Source organism: Sylvia atricapilla, chromosome 5 (genome assembly GCF_009819655.1).
Source record: "Sylvia atricapilla isolate bSylAtr1 chromosome 5, bSylAtr1.pri, whole genome shotgun sequence".
Lineage (NCBI taxonomy): Eukaryota > Metazoa > Chordata > Aves > Passeriformes > Sylviidae > Sylvia > Sylvia atricapilla.
The window spans coordinates 68,743,454-68,769,298 of NC_089144.1; the positions used below are offsets into that span (position 1 = coordinate 68,743,454).

A 25,845-nucleotide genomic window follows, 5' to 3' on the forward strand; every position below is an offset into this window, starting at 1 on the left:
ACAGATTTGCAGCTAAGGGATGGCCAAAGCAGGCAGACTGCTCAGACATTATGAGTTTAACAGCTGTAGAGGTTAGAAGTTCTCTGTCCACCAGTAGTGGTGTAAAATGGAGAGCATGAACAGAGTTTTTGGGGTGCTGGCATATGTCAGGCCATGTTCAGCAAGATCAGCTCTGCAGGGAAAATGTCAATAGATTGTGCAAACCTCAGCACTTACTCTGAGACAGACAACAGAAGAAGCTGTCAGGGCAGTGATGGCTTCCTTAATAAGAAAAGATACAGAATGTTATCCTGTCAACTCTCCTGTTGGTACCATGGGGTATCAAAATGGAAATGGGAGGTTTCATGACCTTCAGTCAGACTCTTGAGCTTTTGAGTTATGCATTTACCTGCTAAATCTGCTGTTAGCAACCATTTTCTCTTGGCCTAACAGATCAGATGAGCAGCTAGACAGTGTTGCTGGCCAGCTTGGTACTGAGACCCTTGGCAAAGAGATGCTGCAGGAAGAGATGAGTAACTTTCCTCTGAGAACATTGAACAAATAACTCAGAGGGGTGCTAAGACTCTGTATGCATGAAAGGAGTTCCTCCTCTGTCATTGGAGCTGTAAAGTTAAGTCTGTCCTCACTGCTAAGTATTAATTTTTCTGACAGGTCCTCTTATAAATCCACTAAAATTTGGTCGTTTCTTTATATTTGCATTATCTAAATTTAGATAACTTTGCTCACAGTTACTTACAAGCTTTTTTAAGATTTGCCTCGAGAAGCTGGGGCAAAATGTTACAAGAGCAATCATGAATAAAGATAAGGAGCTGGACTATGGCAGCTGTGCCACCCAAGTTAATATGTAGCTCAGGCAGTGGTTTGGGTCCTAGCAAACCTTATAGTCTTTTTCCAGTGATAACTCTATTTCAGTGATGAGCAAACTTATGTGGAAGAAATGCTGGTCCATGTGTAGCTCCCTAAGTAAATGGTCGTTCTTGTTGGTGACTTTAAAATTTGAGTATGAGAGCCAATCTAGAGCTGAAAGCATGAGAGGGTTTTTCATGAAATTGCTATGGCTTTTGTGAAATAAATGGCTGTGCAAATATTGTCATTACCAAAGCCTTGGCTACCTCTCTGGGACATGGGGATTCTCATCTCATACACCTTCCCAAAAATAGTGATTCCCAAGATTAGACCTCAGATGGCTCAGAGGATATGGCATAACTGGGGAAACGCAGCACTGTTTGTAGTGCTCTAGGGAATGAGGCGAGCAAAATGCAGCTCAGATTAGGCGACCACAGAGCTTCATTCTGCCCATAAAACCTCTTAATCTCCCTCCAGGACACACACACATGTGCCCACAGGGCTGTAGCCAGCAGCTGTGGGTGCACTCAGTTGTGAGCCATGTGGCACAGCCCCCCAGTGCCAGTGGCCACAGTGGCTCACCAAGGCCAGAAGAGGCTGGGATTGCAGGTGGGGCTGTTACTCGACCTTCCTGGCAGGACAAGGGGAGCAGAAGCCTCTGTGGCTGTCATCAGACCATCTCCTCTCCTCTGCAGAGAGGAGCCTGAGTGGCTCCTGCTACAGCATGTCCATGTGTGAGTAACCAGGGCTTTGGGCTGCAGATATACTTGGCTAATAACCATTGCACAAACAGGCACTAATTATCTCATTAAATGTGCTGGGAGTGCACAGGCTCCTCTGCTGTATCACCTCAACTTAGGCTCTGGAGGGAGAAGCCTTTCAAAGATGCAGGCCTTTCCTTCCGAAGGAGAAAAATAATTAGTCAAATATATATTTAAAGAACATTTCTGCTTCTTGTTTCTGATAGTTCATGTAAGTTCCTTGCCCCTGAGCAGCTGCTGTGTGTCTCTGTCTCAGAACCCTCGAGGCTGCCTCCCCAGCTCAATCTTTGAAACAACATACAAATAAAAATATGCTGTTTATTGAAAAGAAGTGGCTTGGTAGTGACAGGGTGAAGCTTCACAGGCTCTACCCAGCTTTGAAGACAAGTTCAGTTGAAACTTCTGTTGGTAAAAGTGTAGTGGGCACATGGAATGGAAGTGAAATACTCTGGTGCTTGAGTCTCCGTGCTTGGGATCAAAAAGAGAAGAGGCAAAATTAGGGCCAAAAATAGTTCCATAGTTATTTTAAATTCATCTTTTTGCATTTAATTTGGAACAGCTTCTAATATTTTTTTGTTGGTGATGTAATAGTAAATTATTCTGTCAGAAAATTTACACTGGGAAAATGACTGTAATTTGAATAATGTTCTCTTTTCCCTCATGTAGGAATCCCACAGCACATACAGTGTATTTATATTTAGTGGTATGCAAAATTATATAACAAAAATTTTAAGACTGAGGAACACAGTTGTGTATTTCACTACAGTTCACTCTCGACCTGTGTGAAATTAAATAGTTGCTATGATATTTGAAAATTAATCTTCAATGTGTCATTAAAAACATTTTTTTCTTTCTTTGCTAGTAAGATTATGATAGTTTCTACACTGTGTCACAGTTATGAGTAAGTGACTCTACTACATTTTACTACTGGCTATTCCTAATCTGGTTTTTTTTTTTTGCTTTTTCACTAGTGCTGATCCTTGTTGTTTCAGTACAATTGAGGGTACAGTGTGCTGCAACTCCTGATGGGAAGGAGTCTTAGAGGGAGAGAGGAAACACCTTAAGGCTTGATACCCTAAAAACACAGCAAGTGAAAATACAGCCTATATTAGGATATAGCTTCTTTTGTTTCCACAATAACTTCCCATTAGAAATTTGAGGGGGTTCTTATGTTGTGTTAATGATTGATCATTGTTATCAGGTCTGATGAGCACTTCTGCTTAGTCACTGTCTGAACTCTCCATCATTCTGTGAGTTTTCCTGCTGTGAAATCCTGCCTGTGAAAACTGTGTAAGGTCCCAAGTGCAATAATTAAGCTTTAATCACAAAAGAATTTCCATCCCACATGACTCAATGCACGTTTAGAACAGTGGTGTGATGTGGACAAGAGCATCCAACATGTGGAGGGCTCTACCCAGTGGGCTCCTTAGGCCTGGAACAAGATCTAATGCTATTAACTTTGAAAGGCTTTCTAAAAGTCACGCCTGATTTTGACTTTTGATTTTGTTTGCTCTGCCTCTTTCTCCTCTTGTTTTATTTTGGGCCCGTGTTACCATGTCTGGGCTCCGTGGGCTTCTGATGAGAATATTTAAAATTTTAGCAAAACTGTAGTTGTGTTTTCTCTTAATATCTGTTATTAATATTGGGAATTTAAAGCCTTGTAAAAATGTGGGTTTTTTTCTTTGTTCAAACTATAGAAAAATAGCTACTTATTAAATGAAGTTATGTATTAGAATATTTATTTATTTATACTCGCCTAATTTGGTTTATGAGATAATACAACTTTTAAATAGTTAGTTGGTTCTATCACATTTTGTCATCTGCTAAATAATTCGATAAATTTGCCACAAGCTCCCTGATATTTTTTTTGCTCAAAAGGGTTAGTTTTCTTCATTCTTTGCTGCCAGACAGGTCATGTATCTCTTCAGGCCTGAAGAATTTCTATCAGCTATTTAAATGCAAGGCCACAAAGAGAAAGCCAGACTCAGGCTGCAGCAGGCTGAACCGGGGCGATTCAGGACCAAAGGAGCTGCAGCACATAATTAAACACTAACTGCACCCTGCTCCAGGCTTTAGATGAGGCAGTGTAAGCTGGCTGCTTTTCCCATCAGAACAGGGAACTGCGTGAACAAGGATGATGGAAATGGTGATTGAGCAACACTTGGAAAGTTTGGGGTTGTTTTTTTCTTTTTTCCTCCTACATAGGCAGGGAATTTGACTAAAGATGGCTGCTGCCAGTTCCCTGCTGCCGAGGGAAGAGGATGCATCCCAGCTTCCCAGCTCTCAGCGCAGGCAGGGAAAGAAAGGGCAGAGCTGGGCATCAGTCTCCCCTTGGCGCTAATGGCAGCCGCCTTTGCTTGTACTCCCTGCAGCTGGGCTCAGAGCCAAGGGAATTATATACAGCCATGACTGTGTGCTGAAAGGAGGAGGAGAATCTTTCCCAAGGCTTCTTGCACCTCTCTCTGATGTTGCGCTCAGCAGAAAGTTTCTCCTCACCTGTAAGACAGCTCGCAGTACTAAAATGGGAGTGGAGAGATGCTACGAGCTCGTTTTTAGGGCGGTAAAAGAAATCTGGCACAAAACAACCATATCCTTCTCTTGGCCCTTGGACAAGGAGGTGATACATGCCCACCCCATGCAGCTGAGCAGCACAAGCAGGGAAAGCCTCCGAGTTGGAGTCGCCGCTGATCTGTGGGTTTGTAACTGAGCAGGGGCAGATTTCACAGCACGGGCCCTGCTGGCAGGTTTTGCATCGTGGTGTCAGCAGCCTTACAGTGATTTTTTCAACAAGGCTGCGTTGAATTTGATGGGAGGAGAAATATCCTTTAAAAATCTATTGCTCAACAAGTGGGGTTTTTTTTGGATGGTTTTCGGGGAAGTGCCTCAAAGGAGCAGGCTGTGAGGCTCCTTAGGCACAGAAGTGTGATGATGAATGAGGAAGATGCACACAGGGACATGCTTGTATTGATGAAGGCAGCACTGCAGCATGTTCCTGCTGCGAACACGTGGGGAGGGGAATAGGCTGGAGCTGCCACAACACTGCCTGAAAACAGCAAGCACACAAAGCAGCAGTACCTGGAGTCGTGTGGCAGAGAATCAGCCCTGAAAGGTTCTCAGCACATCCTTTCTGGGGTTCTGTGCAGGCACCTTTGCCCTTTTGTTTACATGGCAGTGGAGGGGCTGTGTACCGAGGAATAGGCACAAGTTTATGCAACTGCCTGGGTTTAAAAAGCGTTTTTCCTGCAGGATGTATTTGCCCATGACTATTCATTTGTTTATTGGCATCTAGTGCTGAAATGAAGTCATACCAACTTTTATCTTCTATAAACCAGATGGGCAGCTTTCCCAAGACACTGGGTTCCTGCTTTCCCTTCAAGCCTGCTGCTGTGATGGGCTTTTGCTGGCTGGCAGACTACTGCCTGTGCTGTGTAGCCTGGTGTCTGGGCTCACGGAAAGGAATCTGGAGCCATTTCCATGTCTTTGAAGGTGTTTCTGGCTCTGGCAGTTTGCTGACAGCAAGGCCTGTTTCCCCTTATTTCTTGAGCATCTCTTCACTCAGCGGAGTTGTTTCCTGTCGTAACTTGCAGAGTTGCCTTGCAGCCTTCCTATCTATCCCTTTTATTTTCTTTCTTTGGCCACATGGAGCTCTCTGAGCAGAAACTCATTTCTGCTCACCTTCGTGCCCTTGAGAAATCATCTTTGGAGGGAGGTCAGTTTATTGTAGCAATCCCCAGGGATTGAGGCAAACTCAAGAACTCATATTTCATACTTTGTCCAAGGAAACACATAAGAAGGTGTAACTTTTGCCCTGAAGACCTGTAACAGTATATTCTGCTGAGCCTAGTGCATCCTCTAAAGTCACCAGGGGATGTAAGTTATAGCTTGCAGGAAGAACAGGGGATTCAAATCCATGTAATGCTGCAGGTAACTCATCTGACTGGCGGGGATGAATTGTAAAACAGGGAGGAACAGGAGTGGTTGCATTTGCACTGTGGGGTGACAAAGGTTTGAGCAGCTCAGTGGCTTGCTGACTTGCTGCATTGGACTTGTGCCAGTGAGGAAAAGATCTCAGTAGTGCCTGGGACTCCACCAGTGTGAAGGAGATTGCAGGACTGGGCTTCACAGAGCACTATGTGATCCTCAATTGTAACCAAAATTCACATGCATGATTGATTTTATACCCATTAAGATTTCTTCCAAAACCAGTGGGAATACTCGAGGATATAAGCCTTGGCCAGACTAAGACTTGGAATCTAGTGAAATTTCCATGTTTCACTTGATTTTTTTATGTTTTAATGTATCATGTGACGAAGGGCAGAATATCCTGAGGACCTTTGTTTTGTACAGAGAAGTGTTTCATTCTCTGTAGTTTAAAAGCAAAAAAATCCAACCAAACAAAAAAAAACCAAAACAAAAACAAAAACAAACAACAAACAAACAAAACCCCCCCCCCAAAAAAAAACACCCCACCAAAAAATGAAACTAGAAAGCAACAGTTAAGTTTGAAAGCAAGAGAGGATTTTCTTGCTAAATATCCTCAGACCAAGCATATTGTAATAGAAATGTTAAAGATCACCATCTGTTGCTTGCTGGCACTTTTAGGTTTATCTGTTGCAAGTTTATCTTTTATGCAAAGACAAACAAACAGAAGAGCTTTTTTTTAATTTTTTTTTTATTTTTTTTTTGCAGAGAGTTGGATTGAACGATGTCTCAATGAAAGTGAAAACAAACGTTATTCCAGCCACACATCTCTGGGGAACGTTTCTAACGATGAAAGTAAGTAACTTGTCATTCATTGAAACTGAGTGTGAACGTGTCCAAGTGCTCATTTCCTGCTGTATAAGTTGCTACAGCTCAATTGAATTTTTAGTACTGTGTATTTTAAACAGTCAACTCACTTGACATACTTAATAGTTTTATTAATTTTTTTTCTGGAATATTTGCACTTTTAAAAAGGAAAGGAATACTGTTTATTGGTTAAAACAATCAGAAGAATTTGTGTGTCACTGAATAAAGGTTGGATGATCACTAAAATGCTCTGTTAGTATCAGCTTGGGAGAAAAACCACCTGCTTTGCTTTTCACTGGTGAATGCCATGTGGTCAAAATATGGGAAAAAATGTGCAGTTTTCCAATACTACTATATCAAAACATAAAGTTTAAAAAAATCTTTCCTAAAGAATTAAGCAATCATAAGATTAAAAAATCGCTTGCTAAAACATGATATTGCTTTCTTTTTTAGTGAGAGAAAACATTATTAATCTAGTTTTAAAATAGCTACTTTTTTTTCTTTTCTAGTGATAGTAATTTTAGATTTTGATTTTTAACAATAGCAGGAAATCAAAATTACTTCAAAGTAGTTTAAAATAAGCAAATTGTTTATTTTTAAAATTTCAAGACAATTCCTAGATTACTGTTTAGTTTTCCCTGTTTATGCAATTTCTGTTCTGCTTAATTTGCTTAAAGCAAAGTACTTTTCATGCTACTTCTCCTCTCAGGACTTCATATATTCACATTACAAGACATGAATGCAGATTGAATTCTTTAATGCAGTAACTAGTAATTTACATTTCATAAATATGTGTTTAGAAAGTATATTTTAAATAACTTCATTGCTGCAATTCCTTGCCACATTTTTTTCCATTTTATTTATTTATTTATTTATTTTGGCATCATGGTAAAATGACTTGTAGAACAATGTTGTAATGGATTGTGAAATTTGGTGTATTGGAGTCCTACTCTCATTTGTTTAGGGTTATCTTTTGAGGGAATATTTCTGAAGGAGAAGGAAGATGTTAGTAGAAAAGTGGTATTTATTCATGACTCCCAAGCTAAGAGCAGTGGACGAGAATCTTTAAAGAGAGACAACAAAACTGGGAGAGGTTTGGGGTTTTCTGGTTTTAAAAATTAAGGAATAAAAATAAATTAATCTTTAAAAATTGTAGTGGATTGTAGTGAAAATACAAACAGCAGCTTGTTATTTTGAGTTTTGTGAGAGCCTGTGACATATAAACAAAGTTCATTTCACTCTGATGCTACTGAGAAAGTGATGGAAGAAATCTGTAATGGATGAGATATGTCTTCAGGCTCTTAATAGGGTCAGAAGTCAGGATTGTTAAATGTGCTTTAAATATGAGCATAAGAAACTTCCATATAGCTGGAGCTAGTAAAACCCAGGACCTGTGTGATTAATAAGAGCAGGTGTTTCAGACAGTGGCATTGAGAAGATGGGATGTTGGCTCATTCTGTTTTCTGGTTCTGGAATTAAGGGGCAAGCAACGATAATGAAACGCAGTGAATTTAGAACTGATTAAAAAAAATACATAAATGAATTTGTTCCACTATTCGTGTGCAGAAGACATTGTCACAGCATATAATAGAAACCTAAATGAGAGGCAGAGCTGATTTTATCTAGCTTCCTTCTTAATAGCCAGTTCTTCCAGATGTTTCCTTTGCACAGATTACCAGCATTTCTGCAGTGCAGATAAGAGAATTAATCCACCTGAAAAGTCATCCTTGTTTTGAGAGGGAGGGGAGAAGGTGAAGAGGAAAAAAGTAGGAAAGCAAAATAAGCCACAGCAATAATCTGTGAAGTCCAGAACAAATTAGAAGTTTCGCTGTAGAAGTCATTGTCCTCCATGCTCCTTTCTAGACCTTGAGTTCTTTCTAACATTTTTCTAACGCTTCCCAAACACCAAAGAAGAAATTTCCAAACCACTGTGTCGTTCTTTGTCCAGCCTCTGTCATATATCTGCAAACAAAGCAGGAGACAAAATGTTTTTTAAAAAAACACATAACCCTATTTGAATTCTTCAGAATGGTGGTCAAATTGCTGCTGTCAGTGTAGGTCCAGTTTCCATCTGCAACCAAAAGAAGGCTTAATCTACCTTTCTCTTGGCTAGTTTTTTGTCTCTACATACAAGAGGTAGCTGCATGTACCAGAGAAAAAGTGAGTTTGGTTTTCAGTTGGGGTGGGCTTTTTTTTTTTTGGCCTTGGCTTCACTGAAGATTATGAGAACTTGTGCTGTGAACTGATAATGTTCTTACTGGGCATAATGCTTGCTCTTGGGACTGGCTTTTTCCCTGGATGATTTTAGAGTTCATAGGGTTTCAGGACAGGAACAGTAGTTTTGCTGGTCTCCTTTTCTGCCGCTGAAGTATGCTATGAACCATACTTGAGACCACAGGAGATGTTTGCAACTTCCATCCTGACCCAGCTCTCCCCAGGCCTCTTGAACCTGCATTAGACTGGGAAAGGAAGCAATGGCTCATAGCCATGGAGTCCCATCATCTCTGTGCTTCCTGGGGTGCTTCTTTTGGAACCTTTTATGACCTCTTCCAAACCACAACTTCTACATTCTAAGATAAAAACTATCACTACATTTTATTTCACTTTTCCAGCTTTTAAAACGTTTTGTTTTTTGGGTTTTGTGGGTTTTTGTGGTTTGTTTTTTTTTTTCCTGACACTTCCACGTTCCACACTAGTTGAAAAATTCACAGGAAGTGGTACAACCTTGTAGCCAATAATTAAAAAAACCCAACAAACTCCATAACGTTTTCAAACTCCATTGAACCAGATTATCCAAATTGAAATAGAGGTCTGCAAGAACACAAATAAAGGTTTATGAAACTTACAACTTCAGTTCCTTGGGGAAGGGATCATGATGTTTTCTGATGAAGTGGAAGGGTTGCTTGTCCAAATTTTCTTGCTCATTTGGAAATGTGATTGTGTAGACTTCCTATGAGGTAAGAGAAGATATTCAGACTACTTTTTGTGCTTCAAAAGTGGTGTTCAAAATCTATGTTCATACTGGCTGTAATGGACTTATCCAGCAGCTTTGTTTTTTGTTTGAACTAAACCTCTCATTTTTCCATTAAAAATGTTGAAAGCAGAGCTACTTGTTTTCACTGAAATTTTCCTTGGAGAAAATTCTTTCTTTTTCAGTCATACCTACTCAGTGAGAATTATGCCCCCATGTTTCTCAGAGGATTTAATAAACCCTCCACTGTTCTAAAAGGATGGAATACATGCTAGTGAGCCTGAATCTCATTTATGGCTATGTGTAAGTAAGAGACAAGAGAGCTTTGCATCATAATTTAATTTTGGCTAAGGCCAAATCGCTCCTGAGAACAGTTAGAATCTAGTCTGCAGTGGATATTCTTCTGAAAAATATGCAGCTACCTGAACTAAGGGATGGATTTTATCTGTATCAAGATATTAACAGCATGTTAACTCTGTGGTTTTGAGAAATGTGCAGGCAGCACTGGAAAGTACAGGGCTCTCCAATTGCCTCCACAGGGGAAACAAGAGCTTAGTCTGTTTATCATAACTTAAACGGAGCTAACACCAACACTTCACAAAAAAAGGTGTGTCTTTGCTTTGGGTTGTTCCACTCTCTGTGTTTAATTAGGGCAGCAGGCTCAAAGCTGCTGGGCACAGCTCCTGTGGTCTCCATGTCTTACACCAAGAAGTAGGAAACCCCTCGAGCTGTGCCTAGAATCAGACAGTAAAAATTAGAGGATACCTCTGAAAGCTCTGGGAAAGCCACAAAGATACAAACAGGACTCTGCTTGAGGGGCTTTGAAACACAATTTTGGAAGTAAGATGGAGCAGGTAGCAAAGAAACTTCCATGGAGTTTGGGGAAAAAAGGATTCTCTGATGTCTCTGGGAGCCAACAAATACTGGGGTTTTTTTCTAGAACGTTGATAATTCCTGCTTTTATTATGTTTGAAGGCCTCTTCTATGCTGAGAGTTTTACTTGCAGTTGTCTAAGATATGATCTGGTTTCAGTTTGGGATGAGTACCAGGTTTTCCACCTAATCAAGTACCTTGAAAACACCTTTCCTTGAAATGCTGGTAGTCCTCCTACTAGCAGTGGAGTGAGCACATTAGATGGGTTTCTCCCTGAGGTGCTGTGTGGGGACACTGGCAACTGTGAATTAGGAACAAGGTTATTTTTCCTTGTGACTTGAAGCCCTTTTGGCACAGTAGAATTGTCATGTCTCTTCTTTGACAATGCCTCAAAGCAGGACTTCTTTTCAGTGACTTTATTTCGTTTTCATGCAAAATAGGTCAGATTTTAAAAGGTACACAAAATTATTGAATTTTAGAGGGTATGACTTTATTTTAATCTGCAGTGTTGTTTTGATGTGAATTGATAAAATGACAGGCCAAAAAGTAATAAATGCTTTTTTTTTCCCTTCCCTCTTCCATTCTAGACAAAGTGATCTGGTATCAGACCTGAGTCAGGAGTTAAACCTTCTCTGCTTGATCTATGGACACCATTAGGTGCCCTGCTACCAGCTAGAATATAAAGTATAGGGATATTTAACATTTTCTGCTAGTCAAATATCTGATGAGATTATATTATAAACTAGACAAGATGGAATTAAGAGTTTGTATATGTTATACTGAAAGTTTGTATTTCTAGATCCCATCTATTCCTGTACCGTCTGCGACCCTTTCCATCTTTTTAATGGAAAAAGTGGAAGTTTGGCTGGCAGCTGATGCAATGGCAGAGAGCAAAGCTGCACTCTTTTCTTTTACAGAGAATTGATTTTTGGGGTGACAAGCGCTAACTCTGAAAAATTCAGCTCCGTTGAAAATCCGGTTGTTCAAGGGAAATAAATGCTTAAAGAAATTTTCTGAGTTACACTTGAAGCCTGTGATTCTCATTTTTGCTTTCAAGGGCCAGTTACGGGAGGATGCTGAGGAGTCTTGAAGGATCCCCAGGAAGCAAACAAATATCTGACATAAATTGCAGTTTAGGGCCTGATTGTCAGTTTGTGCTGTTTGAACAATTCCTTTCGTGGAAGGAGCTGAGGACAGCTGGCGTGAAGCGTATCTGAGGGCAGCTTGGGTAAAACACCGGCTCACAGGAGCTCACTCTTAATGCAAGTGAAAAACACCTGCGAGGGGGAATAAAAAGGATATATTGTGTGATTTCGGTGTTGAGTTGATGTTCGATGTGTGCCACGTATGCAGAGGGGAATTCGGCCAGCTCAGCGCCGGTGGAAGGCACCGTGACAGGTCCTGTGTGCGCTGCGCGCCGCCACCGCCCGCTTAGGGGAAAAAAAAAAAAACCCCGAAAACTCCCAATTTAAAAGCAATTTGAGATGTGACTGTTGGTCCTGTGCGCTGAATACAAGCGGGCCGTGACAGGCGGGGAGGGCGGTGTGCGGCCCCAATGGTGAGGGGCACATTGTCATGCAGATGCGGGAGCGGGGGGTCCGCGGGGAGTGCGGGATGCGGGTCTCCTGGCGCTCAGGGCAGCGGCCGCGGGATAAAGCACATCTTCCCGTGGGTAAAGGCGAGAAATCCTGCGGGGACGAGGGCTGAACGCTGAGCCTTCCAAACTGGGAATTATCTATTTGTTATTTATTCCTGTGCGTGGGTTCCCGGGACGGCACAAAAGGCCTCCCGAGAGGGTCTGATGTTCTGAGGCGATAGCCCGGCTCCCGGAAGATGCAGCGTTCTAAAGGCTCGCTTAAATAACTTCTAAAAGTGAATTACACGGGGCAATGCCACTTGCGGCGTGGTGGACAGGTTTGCCTCATTGTTTAGGTATCAAAGCCGTCTATGATGAATGCTTTCAGCTGGGACGAAGCTGTTAAAATCTCAAAATATGTTAGATGCGATACTTTTCCCAAAGAAGACCCTTCTGGAGCTGCTGACCGTGCTCAGCTTTCACCCAGGAATGTTCTATATGTTTAGCACAACACTACTCGGTTGGAATTGTTTTATACGGATTTCTAAGTTGTTTCAAAAAAAATAAATGCAAACTAGGAAGAATTCAGTATTAGAAGTTTTATTCTAATTGCCTTTTTCTTTATTCATCTTTTATCCAAATTTTTGGGAAGGCGGCAAAACAGAGTTGCCTTGGAAGCAGCTAATGGGGAAAATGATCAGAGAAATTACCTGAAAGAGAATAAAGTATATACAGAATATATGTTCCTCTCATTCAGAATTAATCTCTGTAAATTTACAAACATCTAAAATTTACCTTATGTTAGGATCAAACAATGGGTGCACCTCATTATTTTAAAAGCCTTATCCAATATAAAACTTGTGGAAGGCAACAGTTCCCTTTTAGTGAGTGAAGCTGTTTAAAATGTTCTGTTATGCTGGTAGAGATCTAAGAGTTGCTATTTTCCTATATTAATTTATCCTTTGCAGTGTCAATAGTCCTAGGCACCATTCTGCTCCTGCTATCAGTGATATTTGCAGGTTTTACTGCCTTAAGCAGTACTTACAGATGGTATTTTAGTCAATATATTTCCGTATTAAGCAACGTTTTCAAAATTTTGGCAAAATTTTGAGAAAGCTTTGGCACTTGAGAACATTCAAATTTTTCTTTAAAAAAATTAATTAGTCTTTTTAAAAAAAATTTACCATTCAAAATTATTTCTTTTTAAGAAACAGTTCACGAATTCCTGAGAAATTCTTGATGAAATTACATAGCTTTGTTTGTTTGTTTCTTAACAGATGAGGAAAAAGAAAATAATAGAGCATCAAAACCGCATTCAACTCCAGCTACACTGCAATGGTAAGATGCCTTTTAAAAAAATCAAGAAAGTCTATTATTTTTTTTTTTCTTATATGTGTTCCAGATGAAGGAATAGAGCTCTTGGCCACCTTAGAGTTCTAAAGATACTTTCACTGTAAGTGTTTAATGTTCGTAACCTGTACAGCATTTCTCAACAAATGTCTCACAGGATTTGTTTGATCAGAGGAAACTTCTGATACAATTTAGAAAATCTATTTAACATATTGATTTGCCACCTTGCCAGCTGATTATTTGTGATTTGTCATCATTGTTCCATTTATTACAAAAAGAAAACCAGTACTGAGATTTTTTTTTTTAAGACTCACATTTGTTTCTGTGTCTGATGAAGGCCACCCTTACCAACTGTTTTACTGACATGAGATCTCTGTAATTTAATGCAGAAGACAAAAGGAAAGAGTTTGAAGTTTGATTAATTTATCGAAATCCCCTTGCTAAGTTAGTGAGGAGAAAAAAAAAATAATTGGAAGGGTAATTAGGAAGAGAGAGAGGATAGTTTGAGGGTTATTCTACAGTGCTATAAAAAAATAAACAAGTGCTGCTCCCTGTGATTTGCAGCAGTATTTTAGTCTGTATGTTCTCTAATGTGTACCTGTAATTCTGACATCCTTTGCTATTACTCATCTCTTAGACTTTTGTTGACTTTTGCCTCAGTCAAGGTTTTTAATTCTTCTTTAGATTTCTTAATATTGTAAGTGAGCAAGTATATTTTGAGTTTCTGTGCATCTGGCAGAACACAGCTGTTATAGCAAAGCCTCTGAGCACATTTACCTGAAGTCCCATAGTCTTTAGCTTGTTTTAAGCCCTTTTAAAGAAAGGCCTTTATTTTATCCATAAGTACCTGAAGTACTTCTTGTACTTTCTGGATGAAAAGATAAGATTGTTGGGAAAAAAAGTGAATTTTTTTAAAGCAAAATGTTAGCAAACTTCTTTCTCTGCTTCTGTCAGTCTCTTGGGAGATTTCACTGAAAAAAAAAAAACAGCAAAGAATAAGTCATTCAAAGTATTTTACTCCATTTTTTCTGCCTGTGAAATGACATGATTCTGTGAAATATTCATTAAAACTATTTGGATTGTTTCTTCTGTATTTGCTTTTTAAAGTTGATTGGTGAGGTTTTTAGACCAAAAGAAAAAAAGGATCTGATTTTGAATAGTTGCTGGTTGCTGCCAGTATTCAGAAACTTACAGACACTTTCAATGCAAATAATGAGACGGGCAAATATAAATAAAGGCATTTAGTTTGGAGCTCTTGTTTCTTTGTACCTATTCGAACCACAACAGTCCTGTTTTTCAGAAGTTTAAGGAAAGGGAGTGACTTTTCTTTGACAGACACTCGGGAAAGGGTCTAACTATGGACAGAGAGAAAATTATTAAAATAATAACAAAACCTCATAGTGGCACTTTCTTATTTTTCATTATTCATTCCCACAGCTTTATTTTATTTATTAAAATAAAATAGCAAGTAGGTCTTACCAGTGCCAGATTCAGAGCAGTGTTTATTTTGCAGTGAAGTCAGTTAAGAGCCTTTTCCACGGGATCAAATAATGTTGTAGCCAAGAAGCCAGCATTAATTAGAGCATCCAGCGATACTGATCCCGACAGAAAACATGCAAATACAATAAACAGCCTTTTTTTTGCCAAATACTTTCAAGCTTCATCAGTCATAAAGGTTAGTAAATCCCTAAACTCCTGGGATATTGAGCCCTGCTGGAATGTAGTGCGCACACTAATGCCCATTCAGCAGTGTTTGCAGTCGAATCCTAGAGTTTTGGTTCTGAAGAGGCTGCTCCCAACTTCTTCCCTTCTCTCTTGCAAGTGTACAAGCTTACTAGCTGTATGTTATGGTTCTTACACGTTGAGGCTGGTCAAATATTCTTCCCTTTGAGCCCTCTGGAGCATTTGCAATTTCCTCTATACATCTCCCACCCGAAGTTCCACGACTTAACAGAAGGCAAAGTTTCATGTTTAAACTGTTCAGCTGGTGTCAAACTGAATTACACAATTGGCTGAATTTATTAACAGGCATGTTAGGTGAGCAGTTTCCCAGCTTACTAGTCATACCTACAGAACAATTTCCTGGTAGTTTCCATACTCTTTTCAATGTATGTGCTGCAGCTTTGAATTGGTATTTCCTGGAGAAATTGATATACTAAATAAAAGGAGAAGCTCGAAAGTTAGGGTCAAACTGCTGAAGTAACAAGCTTATTTTGAGTGAAGATGAGCAATTTCCAGTGTTCTGGAAAGTCAGACATCAGCATTGGGTTGTTTGTACTGCAGTAGCATCCAGCAACGATGGGCTGGTAAACTGTTGTGGTCAGCACTGTAGGATTGCTGCACAGAGAACTTCCTAGAGGAAATTCTTTACACGTTGGACATGGCTGAAGATGTTAGACAGTTCTGCTTGCTTCAGGTGTGGTGGTTAAACCTCAGCCAACAAGTAAGTGCCACACAGCTGCTCACTCCTTCCCCTTCCCTGCTCTCATCGGGAGGGGGAGGAGAGTTGGAAAAAGTTAAAATCCACCGGCTGGGATAAGGATAAATAATTAATGATGAATAAAACCCAGGAAAGAACAAGTGATGCACAATGCAGCTGCTGAGCAAGGCCCAGCCCATCCCTGAGTGTTGATCAGCACCTAGCAGCCATCTCCTCCCAGATTATTTACTGGGTATGATGTCCTGTGGTGTGGAATATTCCTTCAGCCTGTTTGGGTCAGCTGCTCTGGTTGTGGGCACCTCCAGCGTCTTGTGCAGCTCCTCTCTGGCACAACACGGGAGACTGGAGAGTCCGTGCCTTGGGGTAAGCACAGCTTAGCAACACCTGAGAATGTTATCAACATTTTCCTCATACTAAACCCAAAACGCAGCACAGTACCAGCCACTAAGAAAAAAAAATATAACCCTTTCCCAGCCAAAAGCAGAGCCTCACACCAAGCATTTGCACACTCAAGGAAGACTAGAAAATGTATCTGAGTGTTCCTTAGGCAAGCATATGTCCTGTCTTCTGGATGCAAGAGGTGGGATTGGTGGGGCAAATTATTGACCAGATTTCAGGATACAGCACCAAACTGCCCTTGTTCTGGCAAATGGAAACCTCACAATTGTCTGCAGCATCTGGTGTTTGCCAAGTTAAAACTGGTTATGTTTTTATTGTTGATGCTACTGTCATTTAGAGCAAGCGAAGGTAACAGAGTGTCAAAAAACAGAAACAGGGGAAATGTCAGGTGGAACAAAAAAGAGGAAGAAAGGAGTAGGGAAAGCATAGTAAAGACATAAGGGAAATGTGTACATTTTGTCACAGGGTTCATATTGCCATCAGCTTTATTAGTTATTCCTTGTCTGTAATCTTGCCATAAAGAACAAATTCTATCAACCCCATGGGGAGATATTCTTAATGTTTGTGCCTCTCCAAAGGTGAAACGTGTTGAACATTTTAAATGTGGAGGATGAAAAATAGCTGAAGAAGCCAAGAATTGTGTCTGGATGACTGTCAGCCTGGCTAAATAGCCTTTTCCTGGAAACAGGAATGATGCTTTTGTTTTGTTTCCTTGATGATACAAAATGAAGTGAAAGGCCTGGTAAATGTAGCATTACTGCCAAATACATCGTAATTGAGGAAACTGCCAAATACATCATAATTTGGGAAACTACACAAGCTCTAATGTAACTGTTAAGGCATGAATATAGCAATACCTGATATTCCTGTGCTCGTTATCATCTGTAAAGCTATAGCCTGGCTCTAAAATGTTCATGTTTATTCCAGTGGTAAACTGGCTGACCAAGGTGTTTATTTTACTTCGTTTTGGGCTGTGTGTGTGTTTACTTCCCCAAACACAGAATTATTTGAAGTACAGACAACCTAATCATGCAGTTTGCTGGCTTACAGTGTAGGTACTCTGAATTGTAACAGTACTGTGAGGCTAATGTCAACAAAACTATTCTGTTTTCTGCAACATGCATAAAAAGTCTTTTAAAAGAGTGGGATAAAGCATAGCTAGGGAATGGATTCTCCCCAGATTTATGGTTCCTTATATGTTTTTATACTCCCATCACAGTTGTTCTGTGGTCTTGAGATATAAAAACAAATCTGTAACAACACTACAGCCATGAGTCTGATAGGGAATAATCTCATTTAATCCAGAGCTATGTAGGTGTATATGGAGGGAAGCAGCAGCAAGGACAGATAAAATTGTCATTCCTGTGGAAGTATTAGGGGTTTTATTCCTATACTGTAGTGGTACAAAAGGTCTCATTGTGAGCTACAGGGTTTCACATGGCTTTATTGCAATACTATATATATGTTTATATATATATATGTATATTTTATAACTGGTAATCATTTGCTAGGTAGGAGATTGCATTCATTATTTTTTCTACAACTCTGTAGAATGAACCTGGATTCCAAATATGATAAAGTTGTTAAATAAAAGACAGGAAGATAAAAGAAGTGGAGCAGGATGGGGTTTTGATCATTAAAAAAAAAAAGTTCAGGTATAATGGGGCATTGTTCAGTGTCAGACTAATGACTCTCTGTGAAAGAGAGGAGAAAAAGAGAAAAATTCATCAGATATGAAGAGAAATAATTAACTGCTTTTCTTTCTGTCCTGTCTTGGTCACGGAAGCTGACATTCCAATTAGCAGCTATAGTATACAAACGAACTCTCCAGGTTCTGAAAGGAGGTTTTGTTACAGCACTATGAAATTGAGGAAAGATGCCACGATGATATTTCTGTAGAAACCAGGGAAGAATAGATGTTGCCCATACAAACCGATTCCATTCATCTAGCCGGATATCTTATTAAAATAGTTTGCAGTCACAAATGATCACAATAACTGGAATGGAAGGTAGGTAGGTCCTGAAAAAGGCAATGAAGTAGAGAAACAAGATGCTTGGAAGGTGTTCTACAGCTGTCAAATGGCAGGGGATAATTTGATGTAAAACTGGAGTTTTTTGAGAATACATATTTATTTTTTAACACAATTAAGAGGAAGTTACACTTGATTCTTCCCTTACCCAGCAAGGCAGACAAGCACACGTGTGACTGTAGATGCCCATGACTGACACCATAAATGACAAGATTAATTATGGTTTACTGTTAAGTGTGTATGTAAATATCTCTTGACCATTTTTGGGTCAGCGATCATAAAAATGGCATTTCAAAGGAACGTTTCTTCTAATTTACAGATTTATAATGAGACCAGCTTCAAGCTTTAAAGATGAAGCATATGCCTGCTCATATATTTGACATATAATTTAAGATTTTATAGTTGTATGTTTCTAAAAGGTAGAAGAGGATGTTATTTCACTGGGGTTTTTTCAGCATTGTATTCAGATTGTAGTGGTGGTTTTTTTTTTTTTTTTTTTTTTTTTTTTTTTTTTTTTTTTTTTTTCCACTTTGCCCATAAACAATAGCAAGAAAATAATGCACAATACAATTTTGTGGACACTTTTGAGTATTAGCAAGTTATTTGCTTTTGCCACACCTGCTTCCTCAAGGTAAGCAATTTTGCAGCTGGACAGGTGTGAAAAGAGTGTCATAAACCAAAGGTTATGTTTTCTGTAAAGGAGAGAATGCTTCCCCTCAGTGAATATTTCTTGTTTCAAAGTTGCATGTGTATTTGTTTACTGTAGGGTGCTATTAGGGTATAACAGATTCCTGGGAGCTCACAGTTCTGATATCAAGTGTGCACCAAAGGAAGCAAGTGAGTATTATAGGAATTAATTGGAAGGAGCACTTAGGAATAAAGAACACAAAATTTAGTAGACCAAGAGGAAGTCAGAATCTATGGTCTTAAAAGGTGCAGCTTTTTGTACTGTTTGCTATGCAGGACATCCAACATACTTGCAGTTCTCTCTGTTTGGCATTTGCTTTTTAAGGCTGGAGGAGAACTATGAGATTGCAGAAGGTGTTTGCATTCCTCGAAGTGCTCTCTACATGCATTACTTGGACTTCTGTGAGAAAAATGACACACAGCCTGTTAACGCTGCCAGCTTTGGGAAGGTAAGTCTAAACTGCAGTATGACACCTTAAAATGTCATCTGGTTCAGGTGAATTTGTATTGTTGAAAATAATTAAATCTTTTGCTGTTAGAGACAGAAGTGTAGGAATGAAATCTCTTGTGTATTCAAGTTATTGGACAAAGGCTAAGGTAAGTATTTTGATAGTTGAAATAATTTCTAACCGTGGCTAGGCTCCAGAGTACATCAGCCCCCAGCCTAGCTGATGGTGACATGGTCACCACAGCTGATGGTACTAAAAATTGGCAGTGAAAATCGAATTGGAAGTTGAATACTTCCAGTCAGTGTAAAAGCATCTGCATTATGATCTGCACTGCTTTAACAAATGTATCATTTTTAAAAGCAGAAGGGTAAAATTGAATTCTGGAGCATGTCTGTGCTGTTCTTGTGAGCACAACATGGGGATCCCTGAATCAATGATATCAAATGATGTGGCAAATCTCACATGGTGGAGTGCAGTGCCTCCAGATATAGAAGTCCAGAAAGCTGCTTTTGTGTGCACTGCAGGTGCAAGCTACCAAGCTATCCAAGTTATATTTTCACTGTGGTTTCTCATGCTTCCCTTTCCAACCCTGCTGTAATAAGAGCCACTCTGGTTACCTCCAGATTCACAGTGGAGATGCACTCCTGGCACAGCTGTACATCATCTGGGGTGAGCAGCAAAGCTCTGCAGTAGTAGCAGATGTTAATAGCTGGGTTGAAAGTTACATAAAGTTTGTATTTTGGATTTGCTGGTCAGGTGATATTTTCCTCTCAGTGAAAAACAGGATGATACTTAAGACTGAAATTTTACCATAGAATGTGACTCAGGCCTTTAAACCTGTAGGCTGTAAAGAAAAAAAAAAAAAAAAAAAAGAGAGAGAGAAAAAAAAAGTGTAGAGTTTGCCACTGTTTTTGAAATGCTTGCAAGCATGAATCTGAAGCCCATTGTCCTGCAAGTTTTTCTCTTTTAGTCTTTGCAACATCTGTTCTATAGAAGTTCTGGGTATTTAAAGAAGGAAAAATGTTTCTAGGGTAAGTGCCCGTGTAAAAAAGTAGGTGAAGGCTGTATTTAATGAGGTGACATTTTCTATAGTGCATCTTTAGGCAGCCACTTTGGCAAGGAAAAGAAACTGTACCCTGTTGTAATATTACTATGTTTGTTGTGTCTTGAAGACCTGCATAACTCAGTAGAGTTTCATAACTCAGTGTCAGGTTTCTGTTTAAATACACTGCAGAATTGTAAATGAAGTTGTTGTTCACTGTACATATTATTGCTACCAAGTGATAAGTATAGTGGCAACATGTAATTTAAGAGCAGTGGAAATAAGAAACAGATTTCATGCAGTCTCACACATTTGGAACATGGCTCAAATTTACACAATGCTACTTCTGCTGTCGCTAAAAACTTCTGCTAATTGTAAATATTGTAAATTGTAAATATTCCAGAATAATTCTATCAGAACATAAATTTGCCAGGGATTTCACCATTTATCAGTATGTGGCAGTTTTGTTGCACTGTTCAATATTTCATCCCCCTTCTCTCCTGCCTCTCATACATAAACTTGTTCATTGGTAGGAGTCTCTTGACCTAGCAGGACAGGTACTATAGCTTCCATCCAGAAATCATGGCATTCCAATATATTTTTCATGTGCTGTGGTCCAAGTGGTTTCCTCTCTGCTGCAAAAGAGTTCTGAAGGAGTGTTGCATGAAAATTTTTTACCTTTTTTTGTGCAGAGGAAGGAAGCCAACCCAATCATCATGGTACTGTTTCACACTAGTACTTTGGGTGGCCATAATTTCTGCATCTAGGAACTGGCACTTCTGCACTGGTATGTCCAGGAACTTCAGGCAACAGGGGGGGCAAATATTGAAGTGAAACCAGCTTCTCCATCTGCAGAACCTGAGCAAACCCCACTGGTTCTTTCCAGCCTGTTACTGCCAGCTAAATGTACTGCCCAGGTATAAAGATCTGCAAAAGGCACATCTGCATTCTCTCAAGAGCTTGCAGTCAGCTCCTCCTTGGGAGCACATCACATGTGTGAACTTTTAGCAAACATTTATTATCGTGTGACTTCAATACAACCTTGGCAATGTGAGTTGCATTAATGCCTTGGAGGCAGTTGAGGCAGTGCAGTGAAATAGGTGCTATTTAAGGCATTCTGCACTTAGCTGCTGCAACAGAGACCCTGGACATGGTCTGTGTCTCTGTGCTCATTGGGAAACACCAGAAGCCCTGCAGCTGTCATCTCCTCCACAGAAAGGAGTTACTTGTTCCGTGAAATTTTAGACAGTTTGCCTTTCAAGTAGACCACGTTGAATTTATAATTCACATCTGAACTTTAGCTCTGTGGGTAATGTTAAATATTCAGGCTTTTTCTTTAACAAACTGGTCGTTTTTAGAAAGGGATGTGGAGCTCAGCACATTAAAACAAACTGTAATAAGTAACAGCATTTTCTGTTAAACTTCTAGGACATAGGCTGGACCTCAGACACTTAATTGCATTAATGATACCAGAATTGGTTTGGGGAGTAGGAAGATTAGCAGAGAGACAGTAATATGGACTGTTTTTTGAGGAAACTTAGCTAATAGCAATTAAAGGAACAAGAAGAGCAAAGAACAGAAATACTGCACAAATAAACACCTTTTAAAAAGCAACCTAAGCCACATAAAGAATATATAAAATCAGGAATACTCTAAGATGGCTATTAATATCATATTTGTCATATGACAAAGGGAGCTGTAACTTTGTAAGTCAAGATTTTAGTGTTTTACTCACTCATTTAACATGCAAAAAATACAGGCGGTTTTATCTATATCAGCATTTGCTAATCTGCCATGCCACCTAGTCTGTCATCACAGTACTTTTTATTGTCTGCTAAAGACAGGACCCAGCATTCTTTTATGTATCTTAACTAAATAGCAATTAGGAAGGGCCCTGTAGTTGGGTGGTTACAGCTCAGCATCAAGTGCAGAGTCCAGTGTTGAACTCCTGCTCTTACTGTAGACAGCTGAGCATTTTATATTTTGATTTCGTGCAAAAGTGAGGCAGGAAAGGTGAAGATGCTCCGTGAAAGTGATGAGAAGACAGGGAGGTACAGCGAGGCAGGGCAGGTGTGTCACCGAGTTATTAACCACTGCATGTTGCACATGAGAACAAGCTCCTCACAGTGAACGTGCTCAGACTGTGAATCAGCCTGCAGGCAGAAGGAGTGAAAGCCCTCTGGCTGAGGTCACTTAAAAAGGACGCCAACCTTGTGCCTCTCAGCCCTGTGCTGCAAATGCCTTGGGCTCTGCTCCGGCACCTTGGGGCTCCTGGGAGAAGTTTAAGGTGTTTCCAGCTGGAAGTTCTGCCACTGCCTTGCTGCAGGTGTATGTCTGTTTTGGGTTTTATCTGAGTAACGTGTTACCATAAAATGCTGGTGATTATTAACACGTTGGGCAAAGAATTACGGTGGATGAGGACCCTGACTTCTCATTCTTACTGGGTTTGATTGCAAAAACGAAATTATTCTGAATAAAGGCCTTGACCCAATCTAAAAGCAGGAATGTGTTGAGCATTTCCAAAGCCCCCAGTAGCTATTGTGTAGGGCTGGCTGCCATAAGGCTCTCCTGGTTCTGCACAGCTGTTAGCTGGGTTGGCAGGTTTTTGAGCTTCTCTTTTCACTTTTATTTCCAACACTGATTTCTCTTCTTGTTTCTTTAGTGACTCTGTACGTACACTTTTTTTTTAGTCAGGACCCTCGAATATGCAGTCTTCCTCATCTGCAGAGACCTCTCCCATCCTCCGTGTCCTCAGTTCATTGTTTTAAATTTACTGGGCAGTGCTGGTTCCCCGCCGTGCCCTGCCATGGCTCTGACCCGGAGCGCTGAGTGACTCGGAGTGAAACCGCTTTGCATCCTCCTCATGAAGCCGACTTCTTCCTAACTCCCATGTGCCCCCTGGAGGATAAATACTTTCCTCTTCTGATGGTTTTGTGGGGGTTTATTTTGGTTTTCTGGGGGTTTTTTTCCCCCCTTAATTTTTTTTTCTTTATTTTTTCCCTTTTCTTTTGGGGCTTTCCTCCCATGGCTTTTGACAAGCAGTAACAAATTAATTTTTGAAAAGGAAAACGAAGGTTGCTGACACTTCTCAGGATGGTTCTTCCCCAGTCTGAGGTCCCTTTACATAATTTTGGCATCTTAAAGAGTTTTAATATGGATGCATGCTCACAGAGATTTTGTTTCTCCCTGACTGGCTTTGCTGTAAGTGAGAATTATATTCCAGTGAATGCAGTTGATCGGATAAAGGGCAAAGTCCACAAGAGACTTGTAATATGGGTTAGGAAAGAACAAAGTACCAGCCATATTCCTTTTTCATCCCGATGCACTGTCTCTAAAAGCCCAGAAGTTTTGCTTACCAGGCTGTTCCTCCAAGTATGACTAGGATAAACAAGATTTACAGTTTCTTGCTGTCATACTAAATGATTTTAAAGTTTGAAAAGGACAGAAAAGGCCTTTATTGAAACCTCTTTGATAATGATATTGCGATGCGATTGCATTCTGATTTCTCTTTGCATTGAAATGCACATATCAGGATATTGGCCTGCTGTTGTTCATAAGGAGATACTTCTCCTGAAGATGTGTTTTTTATTTCTTTACTCTCAATTTGCTCTTAAGTAGCCTCAATAGTAACTGGAATAGCAAAGCCAAATTTACTCTTAGCGCTCTCTTCTGATAAATTAAAACAGCACTTGCTCTTTTATGAGCAATTTCCACAACACTGAATGGAAAAATAGAACTGGGGGAAAATCAACATGAGTGTGAGGATGTGGTGACTCTTATTGCACTGAATCAGTCTGTCAGTGCTAAGCAGTCCTCTGTTTTCCTTCATCCCTTTTGAACAGCTGGGATCTCTGACTGAAGAGGAGTTACCACAGTAGGAGTCTTCTTCCCAATTCTGAATCTTCTAGGGCAAGCTCCTCTGATGAGACCACAATAACACAAGTCCTGCAGAGGCAAGCAGTCGTGCTGGTGTGGGGAATGGTGATCCTGCAGTGTAACTGGAAAGGTCTTTGCTCCCTTGGCTCTGCTTAGCTGATTGTTGTATTATTGCAGGTTTCTGACTATTGCCTTTTTCTCCTTGAGCCTGGGGAGTAAGAAAACCAATGGGGACACCTCAGTTTCTCTGGAGTGACTTTTCCTTTCTCAATGCCCTTACAGCTATAGGATCTTTCGTGTCTTTGCCACTTCAAGCATCTGGTTTCCAGTTAGGCCTTAAGCATGGAGTGACCCCAGGGCTGCTTTACCTCATGCCTTGTCTCTCCACATCCCAGAGGTTGTGCTTACAGCACGGGGTCTGCCAGAGTGCAGGGATCCTGGTGCTCAGCCTCTTCCCACAGATGGGCTGGGTGATGGCAGCACTATGCTGGCACCAGTACAGAGTCGAGGTGAGTTGTGCAGGGGTTTAGTTCTGCTTGGCTTCAGCAAGTCAGCACCAAAAGTGGCTGCAGCTCAGCTCAGGATCTGAGGCAGAGCACCCAGCGTTTGCAGCTTTGTTGGGATGCAGTAATCTGATCATGCCTTAGGCTGAATTCTGTCTGGCCAGAGGACCTGCTGAAGGGGGATGTTGTTTTACGTGGAAGGATCTGAGGAGAGGTCTCAGGAGCTTCATGGCAGTGTCCAGTTCAGTTGGAGTCTCTCACAGAATCTCATCTCCATAGCAGGCAGAGGTGGGCACGGACATGAGAGAAAAGGCCAGCAGGTTTTTTTTCTGCCTTGCTTTGCAGTATCAGTGGAGCTGTATCAGTGCTAGAAACAAGTTCTTATCCCAGACCTAGACCATGCCCTATTCCAAAACTTAAGAAAGTAAGTGGAAAGAAATGGGAAGGTTATTGAATCTTAACAGATCTGTGGTCAAGAGTACTGAGCCTGTACATTGCAGTCTTCTGGCCACGCAAGTAAACAAGCAGGGGCCAGAGAAGGTATAGACACAGTCATGTCTCTACTCCTTTTGTTTACACAGCTTGGTGGATTTGAGAGACAGAAATGGTGTTTTGCATTGATCATGCTCTTTTCTATCAGTGGATGTTTCTCGATGCGAATTTTCTTGATAATTTCTTCAAGACTGTGTGATGTTGAATCAGCCCCAAGCCATTTTGAGCTGGAAGGAGCCTCTTAACACACATGTTGCTAATAACACCTGTCTCAGCACAGGATTTTGAAAAGCATTGAAGCAGATGGGGAAACCCTGGAACAACCCAGCTGGATCAGTACTGGGTCAAAGACAAACCAGCTGAAAACCCTTTCACGTGTAAGATTGAAGACATCAGTATTGCTTGTGTTTCACAGCAATGAGAATAAGGAAAGCGTAGCTCTCTGAGAATACAGCTATGTTTGATATCCCTGACTTCTTTGCTGCTGCCATGGCAAAGATTATTGAGACAGAAACACCACAAGAGAAGCTGGTAAATAAACACACATCTTCTGTACCTGACTTCCTTAAAGAAAAGCGTGCTGTCTAGGTGTGGGTCCTGAAACTTGAATTGAGAGAAGCAGAACCAGGCCCTGTTATGAAGAATCGTTATGGGAGGAAAGAGAATTTATTCCATAGTATGTAGAATCTTCTCTAGAATCTCATAGCACTAGGGAGTGCAGAGCCTGGAATCCATTTCTCATTCTGGCAGTGTGCAATTGCT

The 25,845-nt window shown here is 40.4% G+C and overlaps 1 protein-coding gene across 1 annotated transcript in view; it reads left to right on the forward strand.

Annotated features, from left to right (window-relative positions):
• The first annotated feature begins 5,246 nt into the window (after positions 1-5,246).
• The window catches only part of RFX4 (regulatory factor X4), a 67,506-nt gene continuing 46,907 nt past the window's right edge, over positions 5,247-25,845 (forward strand). Inside the window, exons 1-4 of the mRNA XM_066320252.1 lie at positions 5,247-5,316; positions 6,297-6,383; positions 13,093-13,153; positions 19,047-19,170. Of these exons, the coding sequence (XP_066176349.1) occupies positions 5,247-5,316; positions 6,297-6,383; positions 13,093-13,153; positions 19,047-19,170 (342 nt within the window). The remainder of the gene's footprint in view (positions 5,317-6,296; positions 6,384-13,092; positions 13,154-19,046; positions 19,171-25,845) is intronic.